Raw genomic sequence first — 21,019 nt, forward strand, 5'->3', positions numbered from 1 at the left:
ATGAGTCGACCCCATACCAAAAGCTGACGTGGCTGAATCCCATTGGACGGGCCATTTTTATCTCCACACAAGCCCGCCCAATACAGACGGCCAAGTTAGCTTTTGGCCTGTGGTCAGCCCAACTTTTCACTCGGTTTCGCATCTATCTGAGTAATACTTTTTTTGAAAGGGTATCCGAGTAATATTAGGACCTATAGGGTGGAGTAGAAAATTAAAAATGAAAGGGACAGAGTGACATGAGTAGTGTTTCACCTGAGATGAATGATGTTATCTTCCACCACAAACAACACTTTTTTTTTTTGTTGAAAGCACCACAAACAACACTTAGCAAACCCTAATTATTCAACTCACTCCTATCAAAACACCTTAAATTATCCCACCCATGCGTAGTACCACAACTTCCCCACATTTCTTTGACTTTGCAGGGCACTAACCTTCTCTTGTCGGTTCATTCCCATCCATCCTGGTCCTAACACAAATATATAAATATATATATTTGCATGCTACCCACACACTCAATCATCAATTTACAAAACCTAATTCTCAATAAACTAAACAAACCCTAATGCATGAGATGAGAATCTCTCTGCTGCATGTCAAACCTTAGCCAGAAAGAAGGCAACTCACTTAATTCTTCACCTCTCTCTCTCTCTCTCTCTCTCTCTCTCTCTCTCTCTCTCTCTCTCTCTCTCTCTCTCTCTCTCTCTCTCACACACACACACACACATACACACACACACACAACTTGCTAAGAAGAGACTGTACAAAACCACAACAAATGACTAATTGAGCTTCCTTTTGGACTACTATATGCTTATTGACTTCAAACCAAGTAAGTAGATAATGTTCTATTTTCAAATTACAATAATAGTACATGTTTAGCTAGCTACTAATCTTGCTAATCTCAGTCCTGGTATATGTTTGTTATCCATCAACTATTCTACTAGAATGGAAAAATCGATCGGATGATCGGGTACGTTTTAATTGTCAAATTTATTTATCATGGTTTAATCATCTTTAATTTCTTATACCATTCTTGATTTGATTCAAAATCTTTGAGTAATCATATGAGTGAGTGACACATCAATTATGTAGTATTAGTCCTTGTTAGCTAGCTTCTTGAATTCAAGGTTCAAATGATCTATCAAGTTTTAAGAATGCATAAATGAATGGGAAATAGAAGTAGTTTTAGGGCGCATATAGGCGCTACCGCGCTAGTGATCATATTATAATTAACATATAGTGCTAGCTATTGTGTATTGAGAGATATTCAATATTGAAACCTTACCATCTCTTTTGCATCTTCTTCTGAATAATCTTGGGTAGTAATTGTCACATTGCTTATTATCATCTTGAACTATTTGCCTTGCTTAGATCTTCATTCAATATCGTTTTTTTTTGTTAGCGAACATTACTAACTCCTTTCTTTGTTGTTTATCAAAGCTCATTCTCGACAGAGCAAACGCGATAGATTGTAGATGCAAGTACACTCTTATTGTGTTTGAAAATTTAGACATCCTTACAGAGTTACAATATTGACAAGAGAGGACAAGTTCGCCATCTTGTATGCAACTTGTTGGGTAATCTTGTGCTATTCTCACCTCAAAAGCTAGCTCGAGAAGTTAAACTTCAATTTTGTCATATATATTTGTGACTGACCATCTGTTCTTTCCACAACCATTGTGGGATTATCCCAATAATATTATCGTGTTCAAATAGATATTGACTAGCTAGGTAGCACGAAAGCTGGAAAAACCATTTCGAAAAATACAAAATTGGGGCAATTATGTGTTTGCCAGCTCAAGCTGTTGATTAATTTCTACACATTGGTTTCCCAAAGCACATCTCTAGTACATGGAAATCAGTATCCATAATTAGTAATATTGCATATAATGAATTAAACCCACTACTCATTCTAATACAAATTGCACTATATATGTACTTCCCTTGTTAACCTAATCAAGTTTTTTAAATATCAAATTAAGGATTAACAATGGAACAAAAACTAAAACTTTTTCCTCTACTATATGGGGTAGAGACTAGAGAGTACAATGCCATAGAAAAACAGAGAAAAAAAAGTTGATTTTATCGACAAGGGTCATCCTTGTTCATGGACCAATACATATTATCAAGTATTCAAGTACATTAGACAGTTACCGAGTAAGCTATAGCATCACCCCAGATAAACGATACACCTAAAATATATATTATCGATCATATTACATGCATAAAATTTAGACCTAAAAGTTGGTTGATAGTAGTAATCAGCATCCAAAGGGCTATTATAGTTTTATTATGTACATGAATGACTTCTCCTTTTCTTTTCAATGATACTTATATTTCTATGATTAGTATATATTTTTTAATCATTCAAAGCGGACATTGATCATTTCAACGAATCAATCGGGCAACTAGAGGTGGAGATAGAGGCATAATCTGCTGCCATTTCTTGCTGCCGCTGCTTGTTTAGTTGTCGATTAATAATCATGTCCAGGTTATCTGATTCAGACATTTGAAAGACATTACTTGGTGTGTTGGAGTAATTGGATTCATGTAATTTGGAAGTATCTTCTTGGCTCATGAGTTGATTAGCCACAAATTTATCGAGAACCCGCCAATCAGTCACTTGATCCACTTCATGTTCATATGTGTTGTTGTTATTATTGTAGATCAATGAGTAGTTCATATTATTCTGGTTGACATGATCTATACCAAAAGCAGCCATAGAGTTGCAACTTAGATTAGTTGCTGATTGTGGAAGTTTAGGGCTCTCTAAATGAGGGAGTTGAAGGAAGGATTGATCATGAGGTATCGTGTGGTACTGCATATCTAGTTCTTGCTTGAGAGAATAATGAGGATAATGGTGACCAATATGATTAACTCTCTTCGGTGAATCAGTTTCGGGCATAAAAGGCACTTGTTCGTCATACCAATAAGGCGAATCGTGCTCATTTACTTTACGTACTGTCGTTATTCGCTTCTTGAATACTCTACAAACCACCCAACCTTCTTCCTGCTTCATCAATTACATGAATAGTACTATTTCATTAGTAGTTCTGATAAGTTGCTAGCTTTGCTTTCAAGAAAAGAAGGTAAAAATAAAAAAGAAAAAGATAGACAATGATTGAAATATATATATATATATATGCATGTGTGTGTGTGAAGCTAGAACGCGGAAAGTGATCAACAATACCAACCACAATGTGTTCTCGGCTTAATTGGACTATATGTTATAAGGTGTTATAAGGAATGTAACTTGAAACTAGGTTACTAGGGTATTGTAAGATTAAAAGTGAAAAGAATAAACTAAGTAACATTGAAAGTTACTAAAACTTACTTGGGGAGTTCCATTTTCGTTTGTTTCTAGGCGATATTCGTGCATAATCCAATCGGATTTTTGTCCATTGGGAGCTCGACCTTTGTAAAAAACTAGGGTTTTTCTCATTTCAATCAAGTTATGTTTCGAGTAAATGGCCTTATCTCTTCCGGTTGCTTTCCAAAATCCTGCTGTTGTTGCTCTATTAGTTCGAGTTCCTGTCGGGTACTTTTTATCTTTGTGGCTGAAGAAATACCACTCATTTTGTTCTTCTGTTCCTATCTTACATTTTTCTGTTCAATCAAATTTTATTGAATCAAATTGTAAAGTTAATGTGAATAACTAAACAAACTTTAACCGAAGAAGTTGTTGTTCTTCAATTTACTTACCCTGAAGATCCCATGGTTCAATTTTATAAAGATCAATATCCTTTATGACATCTAAGTCAATTCTTCTTGATGCAATTTTCTTCCTTAGATAGTAGTCAACGAGTTCTTCGTCTGTAGGATGGAAGCGAAAACCTGGGGGGACATGAGAAAAGGTATTCATATTCTCGGAGCGTAGTGTCCTTTCCCTTTTCGGAGAATTTCGAGCAACGATCCTGAAAAATCAGAGAATGTGCATATGCCATTAGAATTTGAAATGTTATAATTCATCTCAAGTTAACATTGATACTATAATATTTCTAACAATTTGACAAACAAAAAATACTAGCTAACAATCAAGTAACACAAACAATGCTAACACATAATATGTACAGATCGCTAACACTAAATCTGGTAAGGGTTACGAATTAAAAAAAAATGTATAAATCTTAACAACGAATATCAAATATCTTGTGTAGTAAGTCGTTATTTTATGTGAAAAAAAGTATGAAGTTAATCATGAACTTGTCCAATAACTGGCCACTTGAAAATTGAAATACACCACCTCTCTTTTACTCATTATATTTTTTTTCCTATTTCACTACTTGGCAGATGTGATTATAACTCATAATGTTAATAAATCAAATGAATCATATGGTAAATCTCTAAGTTTGATACTCAAAGATTATGAGTTACTACTCAAACTTGTTTTTCCAATATGTAATCTGGTATATCTATATGATCATTGTATCAAGAAAAAATAAAATTCTTCTTTCAATAAAAAAATTTCATATTTATATTCTTTCGTAAAAATGTAATTTTTGAGCTTATTTGAGATAAAGATTTACACGAAAAAAAAATGGAAGCATGAAGGTACAGATACACAAATGCAAACAAACACAGACATGGATGAATCTGGTTAGGTCTTATGTTTGACAATTCAATGACGCGAACAAAAAAACAAAACAACTCTTAGATAGATCTTGAGCAAAATTGTGTAGATCTCCAGGTCGATGAAGAATTTTGTAATTAAGGCATAGATATCTAGATGGTTAGTTTGGGTGGGATTTTCCCTATTGAAATTGTTATGCCTCGTGAGCGAGTTTCCATGATCATAATATTAAGATTCGAATCTTACTGATTAAAAAAAATCACGGAAAAATATGAATGAATGAAAAAATAAAGATCTTGAATAGAGAAACTCTTACCACTTGTTAGTCTAGTTGAATAGTTGTCTTCCAAATTCTTCACCTTAGGTCTTGTCAATTAGCTACCCAAGTCTCTTTGGATTTCTTCCTCAAAACAAGGAAAATGATAGAGAAACCCTAACTTTTATGTGATTCCAACTTTAGAGGAAGGAATAAAGCACTAAACAAAACAGACAAGAAAAAACAAGATAACAAGTGGTAAAACAAAAGAAAATTATCCTTGGGACTTGAACCCTCTCTCTCTCTCTCTGTAATAACAAAAATCTAGGTCTAGCTACTTTAAAAGAAGAATCAACAAGTACTACTACTGTCAATGTTTTATCAGATCCCAACAAGAGAGAAGAGAGAGAAATGTATACTAGAGTGAGAGAAAGAAGAATATGAATATGAGCAAAGGGGTAATGAAGGAATGGGAAAGAAGACAAAAGATAGGGTTAAATAAGAAAGCTCAAAATGGGTAGGAGAAAATCATGCTCAAATGAAACCCTAATATTTTTTTTATAAGTATAAATTTCTTTCAAGTGGAAGAAGCTAAATTGCTGGGAAAGATTTACGCGCGAAAAAGGGAAGAGTATAGAGAGAGAGAGAGAGAATTAAAGCTGGGGACATTAAAAAAAAAAAGAGAAAATCTGTGTTAGCCACCCGCAACTGAAAGAGACAAGAAGAAGATGATGAAACTGTTAAATATTAATCTTGAGAGAAGCTAGAGAGAGAAACAGACAGAGAGAAAGAGAGAGATTGTGATTTTGTTACAGGTTATCTCTTTGGACAGAAACGATGAGGTATTAGACGATCTAACACCAGTAGAAACCCTAAAAAAGCATTCTTAAAGGAAGCTAGCTAGCTAGCTTGTGGATGTTTTCTCTCTCTCTCTCTTCAGTCTTGTTGGTCACTCACTCTTTTTTGTTCATTCATTCATTTTCTCTCTCTCTCTCTCTCTCTCTCTCTCTCTCTTCAGTCTTGTTGGTCACTCACTCTTTTTTGTTCATTCATTCATTTTCTCTCTCTCTCTCTCTCTCTCTCTCTCTCTCTCTAAGAATATAAAATAAAAATAAAATAAAAGAAAGGGATCGAAGAAGTATTTGATTGAGATTTAGGTAATGACGTAGTTCAACAGCTTCCACCAAAAATTGCACCCCCCCCCCCCCCCCCCCCCCCTTTCTTCTCTCTCTTGGTCATTGGTGTGGCCCTTTTTTGCCTACGTCCCCTAGCTAGAAATATACCCATCTACTTCCTCTCTCTACCTTCCAATTTTTCTCCTAAAGATCATTATATCACGATTCTGTAAAGACATTCTGTAAATTACCATTATCAACATATTACATTATGATAGATTAATCTCTCTCTATAACCATAATTGAAATAAAATAATGTATTAACTTGACTATTTTTGGACAAATATCATGTTTTGTTGTGGGAATCTTGCCCAAATTTTAGAAATCGATTTGACATCTTTTCTAACCATGTAGAGGTGAAAGTGAACGGAGCAACTTCATCTGAGGCAAAGCAATGCTCCGGCTGACATATTCGTAACATCATCTTCGAGACCTTAGAAAGACAATCTGGTGGGATTCTTTAACACGTATTCAAAATATCAAGAAACTAAAACATTAATTCTACAACATCACATTCTCTCACATTCCAAGACAAAGCAATGCTCCAACTGTCATTCAAGAAAAATGAGGGCCGCGTCTTAATAATAGTACTTGAATTTTGAAAGATATTTCGCATATGCTATCACAATTGTATTGTAATTAATAATACAATTGTAGGAACTTGAGCCAAGACAGGACTTGAATTTGGGCATAGTAAGCTACTTGAACCCTAGCCTTCTAGATTTGGTAATCGGTCGGATTGTGGTGCCCGTTTGAGGGCACTCAAACCTGACAACGACAAATGGGCCCCCTTTTCAAACAACAATGAAATAAGAGAGGGAGAGTGAAGGGAGAGTGAAGGAAGAGCGATATCCGGTGAGATATGTGCAGTGAGATAGGTGTAGTGAGAGGTGAGATCCCTTGGATGCGTGGTTGGGGATGCACTCTATCTTAAGTGAGGTACTGGGATCGAATTTTTGTAGAAGCAGTTATCTCCAAGATTATCTCAACTTTAAGGATTCAAGATGTCGTAAATCAGGTTGATATAGTGCTTATATTAAGGCATAACCACATAGAAACCCCAAACGGTGGTGGTGCTCGTAAAATCTGCGACCATGTTGAATGAGTAGACCATCAGGTCCAACCCGATTTACATCACTAGAACTTTGGTTGGGTTGGGTTCGTAACTTGTATTCAAATATGATCTTCACGCTTAAAGTCTTGGGCGTTTTAAAATGACAAATTGATCGAAAGATCAAACCATTGAATTTGATTTCAGACATTTTTTGTAGGGGTGTCAACGGGTCGGTTCCGGTTCGGGTATTTAACTATCCAGAATCGGAACCTATAAATCGTAACGGTTTCGGTTCTTGACGGTTCCGGTACCGGTACCTCAATCAAAGGATCCAGAACCGGAACCTTTAAAATTCTCGGGTACCCATTGGGTATTCACAAAAGTATATCAAATATTTCTTAAAGTGGAAGAATTTGCATGAATCTAGTGAAAAGAAATATCATAAACGACATAGATCCTTAAATAAGCAAATATCTCGGGTACAATAGTTGATGAGTATAAGAGATTAGAGATTAGGGGAATCAAGAAAGAAGAAATGAACCTTTATGTTATATTAACTCGCTCACTTTTGTGTTTTATAAATTAGTTTTCAACCAAGGAAAAGAGGATTTGAGAAATTTCATAACTTGGTGAGTTGGTAACTTGGTGAGAAAAACCCTGACGTACAAGAATACTATATAATCTAGGGTATTTTTTCGTATTATCTCGGGTACCCATTACCCGTCGGGTACCCGGCGGATATACCCGATAAGGACCCGCCTCCTAGTCGGGTCCTTTCGGGTATACCCATTTAAGACCCGATTTCCTTAATGGATCTAAAACCTATACCCAGTACCTACCCATTAAGACTCGGGATCGGTTCGGTTCTCGGATAAACGGGTACCCATTGCCACCCCTAATTTTTTGCCTTACTTTAGGCCAATTTCCACGATTAGATTTCTCCTTTCATATATATTTTGGGAGAGAAATTAGATCAACAACTGAAATTTTCTCCCTGACTTCTCATAGGACAAAAAAAAGTAGACAAATAAACTATAGTGGTTGATTAGATATCTTTCCCAAAATGGGCACTGCTTTTCCAGAGCACGAGTCCAGGTCCCACAAACCGACCACTTATGAAGAGACTATTGTCCTAATGGCTCAATTAGCCAAGCCAAGGTCGAGTTACAGCTGCAAGCCGATGAAAAGCCGCCAAACATTAGGGTGAATAAAGCCTGGGTGGTATGTGGGTCCCGCATGAGTGATGTCAAGTTGGACTCTACGGTTGGCGGCCCATGGTCTGGCCTGACGCTAGCCAGTGATCATTACAGCTCGCAATTTCGGGAAGGTTTTTCACTGGTTACTGCCTCGTCCGGTCCTATATTATTTATATAGATTTAGATTGTCTTGTTTGGGTGGGTCCCAACATCATTCGTGGCACAAAGTGGGTCCCACCAGGAAACGCTTTTCGTATTGATTGATGGAAGACTGATGGCACGTGTGATTGTTTTTGAAGAGCGTGGCCGATAAGTTAATCTACTCCGTTAATTTTGCTATTCATAGGGCCGGATTGTCGCCGTTAGATAAGGTATAAAAAGTGTAAACAATTACACCAAGGTTGTAATTTGAAGCAAAAGCCTCATACGTGAGCTTGTAGTCATAAGTACTGTATTTCTTTTTTTAACAAAAACAAAATCTATTCATTCTTATTTTCTTTTAACACTTCTATAGCCTAAGAGGGGGGTCCCAATCTTAAGTGTTCTACATCTTGTACGTTGCAAATCATTTCCACATTTTTTGTTGGATAGGAGGAAAAAATGTGATCTTTCTTATCAAAAAGTGTCTAACGACATGTTTTAATACGTCGCGGTTCAAAAATACGAACAGAAGTTTAATTATTGGCAATCCGACGAGTGATTCGCATAATCGTTTAACATGTTATCAACACAAGTCTTTGAACTAACGTAGTCACTCCATAGTGTATTGCAAGTCAACCAAGTCATATTGAGGCCAACAATGGTGCCCTTCAAAAGAATAAGGTTCCTTGTGAAGTTGTGACATATTTAGTGCCAGGAGGTGTAAAAGTGCCAAAACAAACAACACATCTAGCATTCTACACGTTGACTTGCACAATTATACTAATATAATATTTTCCCCATTAATATTTTTATTAATTCTTTTTTATTTGACTTGAGAAAATAAATTAATATGAAAATTAGAGGTAATAGATATTATGATTAGTTTTTGGTTTATATGTCCCCTTCAAGCTAATAATGCCACTTCTAGCAATAATAATAAGAATAAGAAATATGAACAACTAAAAGGAGAAGAAAGTGGAATACTAAATTGTTAGAACTAAAAGTCGCGGAAGCTATCGAACCTACCTAGAAATTGATCCGACTATGAAGATCAATCGAAAAGCTAAGTCAAAATCTAAATATGCGAACAGAATTTAACGAGGTTCGGCTTTAAAGCCTACGTCCTCGGGCGAACAAGAAATCTTTATTGAAGGATAGATGAAGACGACTAACACAACCCGCAAGTTCGTCCCAAGATGGTACCGCATAGAAATTAACCTTCTACACTAGATCTTCGACGACCGAGAAATTTAACACCGCTCAAAAACTATGAAAAATTTCTCTCACTCTTGCTCTCTCTCTCTCTAGCTCTCTAAAGAAGAGTTGTTGTTGCTTGTGTTGGTTGATGATTAGAAGCACTCAAGACCCCCTTATTTATAACTATTATAAGCCGACCATCTCTAAATTGGATGCTCACCACCGACTTCAATTTTTGGAAACCAAAACCGCCTTGAGTTTATTGGAAACTGCCTACATGCATCCGAACTAAACCGCCTATAAGAATTTGCCAAACCGCCTATATCCATCATATTAGAAACTTTAGAAACTGCCTATTACAATTCTCCACCTCGTACACAATTTGATATACTTCAAATTTTGGACGAACACCAGGATACTCCTTGTAAGATATATCTGCTTCTTGTAGCTTCATCCGGCTGCGCCATATGACCATGGCTGCCTACGTACCCTTTTACAGGATCAAGCCTACCGTAGTTCTACCAACCCTTCACATAAATATTACCTTGTCGCCATTATGCCCTTTCGGGCAACTTAACACGAGCCGATTTGCAGCAATTCCAGACAATGCTGAAACTTGCTACACGTCACCACTTTAGTCAACATGTCCGCGGGATTCTCATCTGTGTGTACCTTCATGAGAGAAACATCACCTTCCTCTATGACATCTCGTACAAAGTGATACCTGACATCGATATGCTTAGTGCGAGCATGGTGAACCTGATTCTTCGCCAAGTGGATCGCACTTTGACTATCACACCATACATCCACGCACTCTTGCTTAATCCCTAGATCATCCAGAAGACCCCACAACCACAATGCTTCCTTCACACCCTCGGCCATAGCCATATACTCGGCCTCCGTAGTAGATAACGCAACTGTAGATTGTAACATCGATCGCCAACTAACTGGAGCACCATGTACCTTAAATACATAACCAGTAGTAGATCGTCTTTTATCTAGATCGCCAGCATAATCCGAGTCAACATAACCGCTTACCTGACATGTGTCTCCACCAAAGCACAAACCCGTATCAACGGTACCCTTCAAGTACCTCAAGACCCACTTCACAGCTTCCCAATGTGTCTTCCCCGGGTTTGCCATAAACCTACTAACCACACTGACCGCCTGTGAAATGTCCGGACGAGTACACACCATAGCGTACATCAAACTGCCAACTGCACTAGCATACGGTACACGATCCATATGATCCTTCTCCACCGTAGTAGTGGGAGATTGTTTTCCCGAGAGCCTGAAGTGTGGTGCCAAAGGTGTTGACACCGCCTTCGCATTCTGCATCCCGAATCGAGAAACTACTCGTTCGATGTAACCTTTCTGATTCAAGTAAAGTTTCTTACTTGACCGCTCTCTCTTAATCTCCATTCCCAGTATCTTCTTTGCAGCGCCCATGTCTTTCATCTCAAACTCTTGACTGAGTTGAGATTTCAACTTATCTATCTCCACCATGCTTCTAGAAGCAATAAGCATGTCATCCGCATACAAAAGGAGATAAATAAAGTCACCTTCGCGAAGCTTCTTGATGTATACACAACAATCATAGTCACTTCTGCGAAAACCATGCTTTAACATGAAAAAATCAAATCGTTTGTACCATTGGCGAGGGGATTGTTTCAATCCGTAAAGAGACTTCCTCAAACGACATACTTGATTTTCTTTACCCTCAACCTTGTATCCCTCAGGTTGAGCCATATAAATTTCTTCTTCCAAATCTCCGTGCAAGAAGGCGGTTTTAACATCGAGTTGTTCCAGCTCAAGATCCCTATGAGCAACAATACTCAATAGCACCCGAATAGAAGTATGTTTCACGACCGGTGAGAAAATCTCATTGTAGTCGACCCCTTCTTTCTGTGCATAACCCTTGGCCACTAGTCTTGCCTTATACCTTGTACCTTTGATCTCGGAAGAATCCTCTTTCTTCTTGTACACCCATTTACAACCAATAACAGACTTACCTTCGGGCAATGGGACAACCTCCCATGTCTTGTTCTTGTGAAGAGACTCCATCTCTTCTTGCATAGCAACCAACCAACTCTCTCTTTCCTCCGCGGTAATAGCTTGTTTGAAGGTGACCGGCTCGTCGTCTTCCACCGAGAGTGCATATTCAACCACATTTGCCTGCCCGTAATGCCTAAGAGGTTTGTCTGACCCTAACCTCTGTACCGGCTTATATAACCGTTTCGGCCTAGTGTGTACCGAAACATTCTGCTGTTGTTGTTGTAAAACTTGTGTACCTTCCCCTTGAACCTCCTCATGATCGGGTTCATCAATTTCCTCATCCTGAGTATTATCCTGATGCTCCACCTGATCATGATTCCTAGAAACCCGTTGGTCTTCGGCTTCTACTTCCACTACTTGAGCTTTAGTAGACCCAACATCACCACAACTAGGCACCGTAGCTTTCGCCATAGCTACAATAGATGACTCATCAAACACCACATCTCTGCTGATTACAAACTTATTGTCTTCCGTACACCATAGCCGATAACCCTTGACTCCTGTAGCATATCCTAAGAAAATTGCCTTCTTTGCTCTATTGTCAAGTTTGTTACCTTTAACATGGTAATAGGCCGTACAACCGAAAACCTTAAGTCTCCCGTAATCTGCATGTTCACCTGACCACACCTCGTAAGGTATGCCGCCATCTAAAGAAGAATGTGGAGACCTGTTCACAATATAACAAGCTGTAGCAACAGATTCTGCCCACCATTCTACGCCTAATCCCGAATTGGAGCGCATACATCTAGCCTTCTCAAGTAGTGTACGGTTCAATCTCTCTGCGACTCCATTCTGCTGAGGTGTGTTTACTACTGTCCAGTGCCTCACAATGCCTTCCTGATTACAAAACTCCTTGAATGCCCCATCCGTGTATTCGGTCCCATTATCCGACCTTAACGTCTTCAGCTTTCGACCAATTTTGTTCTCAACCATTGCTTTCCACACCAGGAATGTGTTGAATACCTCATTCTTATGCTTCAGAAAATAAAGCCAGACAAATCTCGAATGATCATCAACGAATGTAACAAAATACCTGGAACCACCCTTGGAAGGTAACTTTGCCGGTCCCCAGACATCGGTGTGTACGTAGTCTAACACCTCTTTGCTCCTATGCTTGCTTGTAGAGAACGTCACCCTGTGTGCCTTCCCGAACACACAATGCTCACAAAACTCCATGCAAGGCTTCTTCATGTCCTTCAACAAGCCTTTCCCGCACATCAGAGATAGACCCTTTTCTGACATATGCCCAAGGCGCATATGCCAAAGCCTCGTACTAGCCGTTGGATCCCTTCCACTGATTCCTACTGCTACATCTCCAGTAATTGTTGTCCCCAAAAGTTTGTATAAATTACCGTAACGAGTACCTCTCATTACCACCAAAGAACCCTTAACGACTTTTATGGAGCCATTCTCTATAATTATCTTACAGCCGTTCCGCTCCAACACACTAAGGGAAATTAGATTTTTCCGCAAATCGGGTATGTGTCTTACGTTCGTCAATGTTCTCACCACTCCATCGTGCATCTTGATCCGTATTGTTCCGAGTCCCACAGTTTTACATATACTATCATCACTCAGTATAACTGTACCACCATCTATACTCCTATAGGTAGTAAACCACTCCCTATTTGGGCACATATGGTGTGACGCCCCTGAATCAAGCATCCACTTATCGAAGATCTTCTCAGACACCTCTGTCACCGAGAAACATTCGTCCGCCTCTTCTGACACATATCCCGCCTCTTGCATCTCTTGTTTCTCCTTGTAGCCTTCGTTCTTTTGCTTCAACTTTCTCTTTGGACAAGCCGCTTTAAAGTGGTCAAGCTCACCACAACTAAAGCACGTTTTCTTGAAAGAGCCTCTAGATTTGGATCTAGATTTCCCGCCCTTTCCCTTTCCCCTTTCATTACTCCTCCCCCTCGTTACAAACAACCCTTGTGCTTGTTCTTTGTCTACTCCACCCGACGCCATACTGCTAGTAGCAACCTTACGAAGGTCATCCGCTAATAGCGAATTTCTCGTCTCTTCCATGCTTAGACTATCACCAACAAGCATCAAAGTTTGAACAAGGTTCTCATAGGATTTAGGTAATGAAAGTAACAATATGAGGGCTTGGTCCTCATCCTCAACCTTAACATCAATATCCTTCAAATCTGAGATAATCCTGTCAAACCTATTCACATATTCCTGAATAGAAGAACCTTCTTCCATTCTACATGTGATTAATTTGGATTTTAAGTAGACCCGATTCGTTAAAGTTTTCGTCATGAAACTGCTTTCTAGTTTTAACCACACACCCGCCGCCGTTGTTTCTTTGTCTACTAGGAACGCCACGTCCCTCTCAAGACACAACATAATGGTAGCCCGTGCTTCGAGATCTAACTCTTCCCAATCCTCATCTGACATATCTCCTGGTTTCTTTCCCGTCAACGTCTTGTGTAATTTCTGCGAGATTAACAGATTCTTCATCTGCATCCGCCAATAAGAAAAATCGTTTTTCCCATTGAACTTCTCTATCTCATATTTCCCTGCTTTGACCGTACCACTTCTCGATCCCATCTTCTCTTCGTTCAATCTCAACAAGGCTCTGATACCAATTGTTAGAACTAAAAGTCGCGGAAGCTATCGAACCTACCTAGAAATTGATCCGACTATGAAGATCAATCGAAAAGCTAAGTCAAAATCTAAATATGCGAACAGAATTTAACGAGGTTCGGCTTTAAAGCCTACGTCCTCGGGCGAACAAGAAATCTTTATTGAAGGATAGATGAAGACGACTAACACAACCCGCAAGTTCGTCCCAAGATGGTACCGCATAGAAATTAACCTTCTATACTAGATCTTCGACGACCGAGAAATTTAACACCGCTCAAAAACTATGAAAAATTTCTCTCACTCTTGCTCTCTCTCTCTAGCTCTCTAAAGAAGAGTTGTTGTTGCTTGTGTTGGTTGATGATTAGAAGCACTCAAGACCCCCTTATTTATAACTATTATAAGCCGACCATCTCTAAATTGGATGCTCACCACCGACTTCAATTTTTGGAAACCAAAACCGCCTTGAGTTTATTGGAAACTGCCTACATGCATCCGAACTAAACCGCCTATAAGAATTTGCCAAACCGCCTATATCCATCATATTAGAAACTTTAGAAACTGCCTATTACATAAATGATTATTATCATTTTCACTCATTTCGAGTATTATGTGATCTAAAATTTTGAGAAGACTTTTTCGATTGATAAAATATATAACTACTAGTTGGAACAAGGTGTTGAAAGTCCCTTTTACCAACAAAGCAACATTTTCCTTCTGCCATTTACATAAAGGGGCTACTTAACAAGAATAGCGATCGAAAACAGCAATTGTATTGGAAACGAATGAATTTGGACTTAAACGAGAAATAAAAAATGTATAATGCAATCTTGTATTAATTAAAATGTGTAAATAAAAGTTTATGATAATGGTCCAGGCAAGAATAGATGATTTTTATAAACTTCACACCTCAAACACAACCAAAAATATATCTAAATAATGATTTCTAAGAGCCCCCATATCTATCCGAGGCAAGCGAGAATATATAAGCTGATTCAGAATACTACCGACTGGTCGAAAATAATGAATTATGAATTAGAGTCCCGTTTTTGCTCGTTTCATTCCTGCAGTGCTGTTGAAAGGAGACATACTAGGGCTCATGCTTGGGCTCTCTTCCCTCAATGTACCATTTAGCAATGCTAGCTCCCTTAGCTGCTCCTTCTTGTAGAAATCCATGGACTCGTCCTGTATTAGGGTAAAAATAAGGTATCAACAAGAAAGAGGAATTTTTACAAGAGGTTTTCACATCCGTAGCGGTGTCAAGCGGGCCAAGCTGCGTAAACTCGGCATGTGGCCTTTTACAGGTCCCACGCAGTAGGCTTCGCCCAGTTGACACCACTAGACATTTATATTGTACTTGGCTTTCTAATAAAGAAGGGCACATACCATAGGCTTCAGAAGGTCTTCTAATATTGCCACGGCCTGGTTCAAATGGGAATCAATCACATCTATGGGGAATTCAGCCTCCACCAACACATGTAATGGATCGTTCAAGTGTTCATACCCCGGTTTATCTCGAAGTTTATCTTCCTAAAAACAACAACGAATTTGTCTTGAGAAATGGATAAAAAAATCATCATTGATTGACAAGATAAGGAAATAATTAGATGAGATTAAGATTTGGTCATTATATTGAAATTGTTCCTCTCTAGTTAAGTACAATTATCTGCCCTAAGATTTAGGCGAACCAAACCGTAAATGGAAAAGATATGGGAACTCTCCCTTCTACAGGGTTTATACTATTGGCAAAGTAGGAGCAAATATTCTATATTACACTAAGTGACTAAGTCTGTTCTTTTATTGTCCGAGTCCGAGTCCGGGTCGTCTGAGTCTGACTTATTTTCGTGGGAAAAAAGCCGTTTTAAAATTTACTTCAAACTATGGACTCTTTCAAACTTATCCAATGTCTGATTCAAATGGGTTCAGAATCAGTGCAAGTCAACCATTCATACGCATGAGTTAGACAACCCAGACATTCAAAATCTCACTTGAATTTTTCATATCTCAGTACTCATCAAAATTTGAAAGAAAAAGAAAACACTACCTAAGATAAGAAAGAAAATAGTACCTGAATGGTATCTTTAACTGAGCCTCGACCTCTTATGTAAACTCTGCATCCAGTTGTAGCCTCAACCCTTTTCAAGGAGTTACCACGAGGTCCAAGGAGACGACCGACAAAGTTGAACTATTACAACCACAAAAAATGACCGAAGGATAAATACTCTAAAATGATGGATATAAAAGAGAATAAAGTTAACTTGTTGGTCACTTACCATTGGGAACTTGTCAACAGGAATATCTAATCTAATCACTCTCTTCACAATGCGATTGCTCGTAACTCCAGGAGACCCATGCCAGCCTATTGGTGGTGACTGAAAAACACCATTTCTTTGAAGGAATCCATTTTCCTGAACCAAAGTTTACTTGACAAGATTATATCATGAAGAAAATATCGTCTCTCGGTCTAAGTAATTAATTGTCATTTCCTCGTTCGTAGTTTCATATACTTCTTTACATATGTAATATGAGTTCAAAATATTCAAATGTTGTCGGATAGAAATACTAAAGAATAGAAGCGTTACCTCTGGATGCATTATTGGCCATCCCTCAAGATCCATCAGTCCACTATTCATGTTTTGAACTGTTGACCGCAATGGACTCTCATAATCGAGAAAAGCTTGATTCAAGGACAAACCAGATGCTCGTACAATTTCTGAAATGAGATAGAAAAAAGAAATCGAAGCAACTTAATAATATCTTGTTACCAAAGCTAAGAGGATATTCAGTGTTTGCCCATATAACTTTTAACAAAACAATATTTCCAAATTCTACAGTATCTACAATCACAAGCAATAGAACAAACCACATAGTTCAATTCCAAAGTAACAATTCGACTAACTTTGGTTAAAAAAGCGATGACAATCTATATCAAGTTAGTAAGGTTAGATTAGTCCAGTTAACATTTGGTTCTCACTTTCCATAAACACATGTATATTATATGCATATATATTGACATAACTAGAGAAAGAGCCAAGTACTAAGATACAAAATAGCCGAGCAAAACCAATCCCATTACATTATTCACTCAGAATTTACATGGACACTTGTATGAAATAAAGTTCACACGAGATACGCCTGGACGCGTGGACTTTCTACCAATAAAGAAAAAAAATTGAAATAAGGAAAACTGGGACAAGCAGAACTTCGACTTGTCAAAAACAGTCTTCTCGATCTGATAAAATTGTCCCAACTCTACACGCTTTTGTAGAGTATTCTCTTCTTTAATGGAGTTTACTCCTCTGTCAAGTGATCTATTTTGCAACCCTTTCTCGGCCATCCTCCTGGTCTTAGGAGTTTTCAACCTGCAGCAAAGCACTTAAGTATCCCGTTCACTTGCTCTTTTAGACGATTAAAAGTACATATAAAAAAATGCACCCCTTTTTCACCTTACCAGAATCAAGGCATGCCCTTGCTTGTTAACATAAACAAAAAATCAGGCATTAGAAAGCAAGATTGGACTGCATCAGATACTCTTCAACCAAGCATACTCCTCAGTCTCGATTAAGAGATAAGGTTCACATTTATTAAGCATGTTTACGGGAATATACATGATACAATGATTACACACAAAAACATAAACATTCTTCTAAAAGAACTACTGCCCTAAGAAAGTAAACAAGGAAACTATGAAAGAGGAGAATTACAACATCAATGTTACTCATAAGATTGAAGGCTCTGTGGAAAAATCAAGTCATCATAAGAAGTTATGAAACACTAACAAATTAAAAGAAAGGAAAGTATGCTTAAGATGTGAAGAACTGCTTATTTATATTTGCAGAAGCTTCATCTTGCTGTTAACCCATGCTAGGTATTTCTATAAGAAAGTTACCAACCTTGATTTAGAAGCCTGCTACAAAGTGGCAGAACTTGAAGGAAAGGTCCCAATTTCTGCCTCTCCGCCAATAATTCAGCCAAATATCTTGAATTGCTGTATGAAAAGAATTCTCAAATTACAACCAGCAGACCCACAAAAAAGAATACCAAACTACACTGAAGGTAATCCAATTTACAAAGTTAATAGCATGATAGCATCCTTTTAAAATGTAAGCAGATGACATATGCATTGGTAAGAAAACTCAAACTCTTAGACTACTACACATAGATGTAATACTACACCCATATATGCAAAATGAACATACAAACCAAGATAGACACATTGCCGAATAGGAGGTAAGAGAAGCATAAACATATGATCATTGCAAACGCTGTGGAGTCAAGCTGCACCTATCCAGAAAACGAGTACGTCATTATGCATCCATACTCTATGATAGTTCTCCGATATGTGTCTCCAAAACTATTTTGAAGTGTTAATACCCCAAATTCAACTATATTTTTAAGATACAATATATTTTTTAGATGAAGGTAGTTCGACTTCACATTAGTTCTTGCTACGGCCCCAACAAAACAATTGTTAGGTTACACATGGTTCTAGTGGGCTATACGACTATCCATGATGCAGTACATGTTAGATTCATTTCAAATGATTTGTTATAATAGTAGAAGCGGAATTCTTTTATATGAAGGTTCTTACAAGTTCGGTATTGCGGCTAGATTCAAACTACTTCTATACTAATTATATAAGGGCTGTCAAAAGCAGCTTCCTATATCTGCAAAACTAATTGCTTCAACAATAAGCATTTGTATCCCCCTTGATATAGTGAATGTAAATTTTGTAATTAGGGAGGATATGATGAATATGGCTTCTAATGAAATAACATTGCCAAGTCGAAATCAGGATACCCAACAAGAAAAAGTATTAACATGAATTAGTCCAAAATAATGCTTCAACAGATACCCAATCGCAAATTTCATGGAGAAGACAACACTAATAGACACAATTGAGAAGAATTACACAACAAGAAAGAAAAACAGTGAAATTGATCAAAGAAAGCAGGACAAATAAACAATTGAATTGATAAAAACTTATGATTAAGACAGTATAAATTAATTACTGATAACCATCAACTCAAAATGGGTATCATGACAATTAAGAAGAAATTGTTCAAAGTGATGAACATAACCCAAATTGATTTTGATATATAAGAAATGAATGAATCGGTTAAAATGGAGAAATGAAGAGTGAAAAGAAGAGAAGCCCAAATAGATAAAAGTAGTGATAAAGTAGAGAGATTAGTACGTTTCACGATCCAAGGAAGGAGAAGAAGGGAGTCTGTGAGGAGAAGCATGGTGGTGTCCTCCTCCTCCTCCTGAAGGGGAATACTGGAAGTAACTTCCAGGTTGGATTCTGTCTGCCATCACTCTGCTACTAAACCTATTTGCAGGATTTCCAACTCCCACTACTCCTCTTTCCTCTCCTCTAGACTAGATTCTAGAGAGAGATTAGCGATTACTGTGATTACTCGAATCCAACTACCAAAGAAAAATATCAAAACCGAGATGTGGCGATGAATGCAAAGATGTGGGGACCACTGTAAATTGTCCACCGACTGACTACCCTTTTCACCCCCTCTCTCCTTCTCTTTTTTTTTTTTTTTTTTTTTTTCTTCTGGAAACCTTCTCTTTTTTGTTTCCCGCAATTTAGAGATACCCCTCCGGCCCTCACCACACTAACATCTGATTACCGATATTTTTTTTTTATTAGATATTGATGAAACCCTTTTTTTCTCTTTCTTGTCCATATTTTTTTTCTAATTTATAACATTTATCAAAAATTTAAAAATAATAAATCACAATAATTTAAAATAAAAATCGTAAATTCTAAGAAAAAAATTTAACTTCTCATTTGTTCTTTGTTTACGCTAAAATCAATGTTTTCAAGTGTAATGAATTTGAAAAAGACTTCTTGATATCTGTGTTTTTTCTGTTAATTATAACTCTTATACATTCAAAAAATATAAAGCCAAATTGAAATTACGAATTAAACAAAAAATTAAAATGTTAGAAGAGGCATTATTAATTGAACTTGAAAATTAGATAGAAAAATTCATGGAAATACCGAAGTTAGAGTTGTTATGTCGATCGTAAACTTACAAATTTGATAGAAAAATTTATGGAAAGACCGAAGTTAAAGAGTTATGTCGGTCGTAGTCGTATGAGAGGGAAAAAAATATATAATAAGTGTAAGGCTATTTTTGTATTTTTAAGTGTAAGAAGTGGGGTTTATGGGGGTTTCACTAATATCCGATTAAAAAAGGTATCGCTAATTGGACATTAGAGATGAGAGGGTATCGCGAAATTCCCCTTTTCTTTTTCTTCACCACACTATTTGATGTTTGGTGTGCACATGAAATGGTGGTTGGTATCTAGAGAGCATGAAATGCTCTTTACAAAGCTAAATTTTTTTTTTATCTATTCTTGTTTCTCTGTAATATAATTTTAGTATTTACAGATCGAACAAGGAACAAAATGAAATTTTTGTAAGCACCAGACTAGAAATAAAGTTTATTCTCTCTTTTCATCTCCAAACCCTACCATACCCCCATAACCACCAACAACCAATCCACGATCATCCACTACAAATCTTATTAATGGTGGAAATTAGTTTGATTTAGCTTCTTCGTCAATGGAAAAGTTTTAAGTTCAAGCATCCTCATGAGTGAAGGAGCTTAACTTTCATGAGCTATCAAGAATTATTGCATTTACAAAACTCCAATAATATTGAGTGAACACATGTTTTAGAGGTAAGTTCAAAAAATGTTGGTGGTGATTCTTGCAAAGAAAACTCTATTTTCAAGATATAAATCAAATTTTCTTTTTTTG

At 37.4% G+C, this 21,019-nt stretch overlaps 2 protein-coding genes across 3 annotated transcripts; both read right to left on the reverse strand.

Annotated features, from left to right (window-relative positions):
* Positions 1-2,059: 2,059 nt before the first annotated feature.
* Positions 2,060-5,820, reverse strand: LOC147550374 (NAC domain-containing protein 7-like). 2 transcript variants are annotated; one of them, XM_086666005.1, is made up of 4 exons: positions 4,890-5,820; positions 3,706-3,917; positions 3,338-3,609; positions 2,060-3,013 (listed from the first exon to the last, which is right to left on the reverse strand). In XM_086666005.1, exons 2-4 carry the CDS (start codon positions 3,863-3,865, stop codon positions 2,387-2,389), a joined length of 1,059 nt encoding a protein of 352 aa, XP_086522131.1. In that variant the 5' UTR covers positions 3,866-3,917; positions 4,890-5,820; the 3' UTR covers positions 2,060-2,386. The 2 variants fall into 2 exon arrangements, with proteins under 2 accessions (XP_086522131.1, XP_086522130.1); XM_086666004.1 differs by having other exon boundaries at positions 2,060-3,016; positions 4,890-5,806.
* Positions 5,821-15,055: 9,235 nt separating this feature from the next.
* On the reverse strand, positions 15,056-19,774 carry LOC147550375 (RNA-binding KH domain-containing protein). The gene is made up of 7 exons (XM_086669670.1): positions 19,437-19,774; positions 18,133-18,227; positions 16,822-16,952; positions 16,513-16,647; positions 16,308-16,424; positions 15,626-15,769; positions 15,056-15,424 (listed from the first exon to the last, which is right to left on the reverse strand). Exons 1-7 carry the CDS (start codon positions 19,553-19,555, stop codon positions 15,275-15,277), a joined length of 891 nt encoding a protein of 296 aa, XP_086525796.1. The 5' UTR covers positions 19,556-19,774; the 3' UTR covers positions 15,056-15,274.
* Positions 19,775-21,019: the final 1,245 nt, after the last annotated feature.

The sequence above is a fragment of the Eschscholzia californica genome, unplaced genomic scaffold (assembly GCF_041429995.1).
Source record: "Eschscholzia californica isolate CP2 unplaced genomic scaffold, dmEscCali1.0.p SCAF_3, whole genome shotgun sequence".
NCBI lineage: Eukaryota > Viridiplantae > Streptophyta > Magnoliopsida > Ranunculales > Papaveraceae > Eschscholzia > Eschscholzia californica.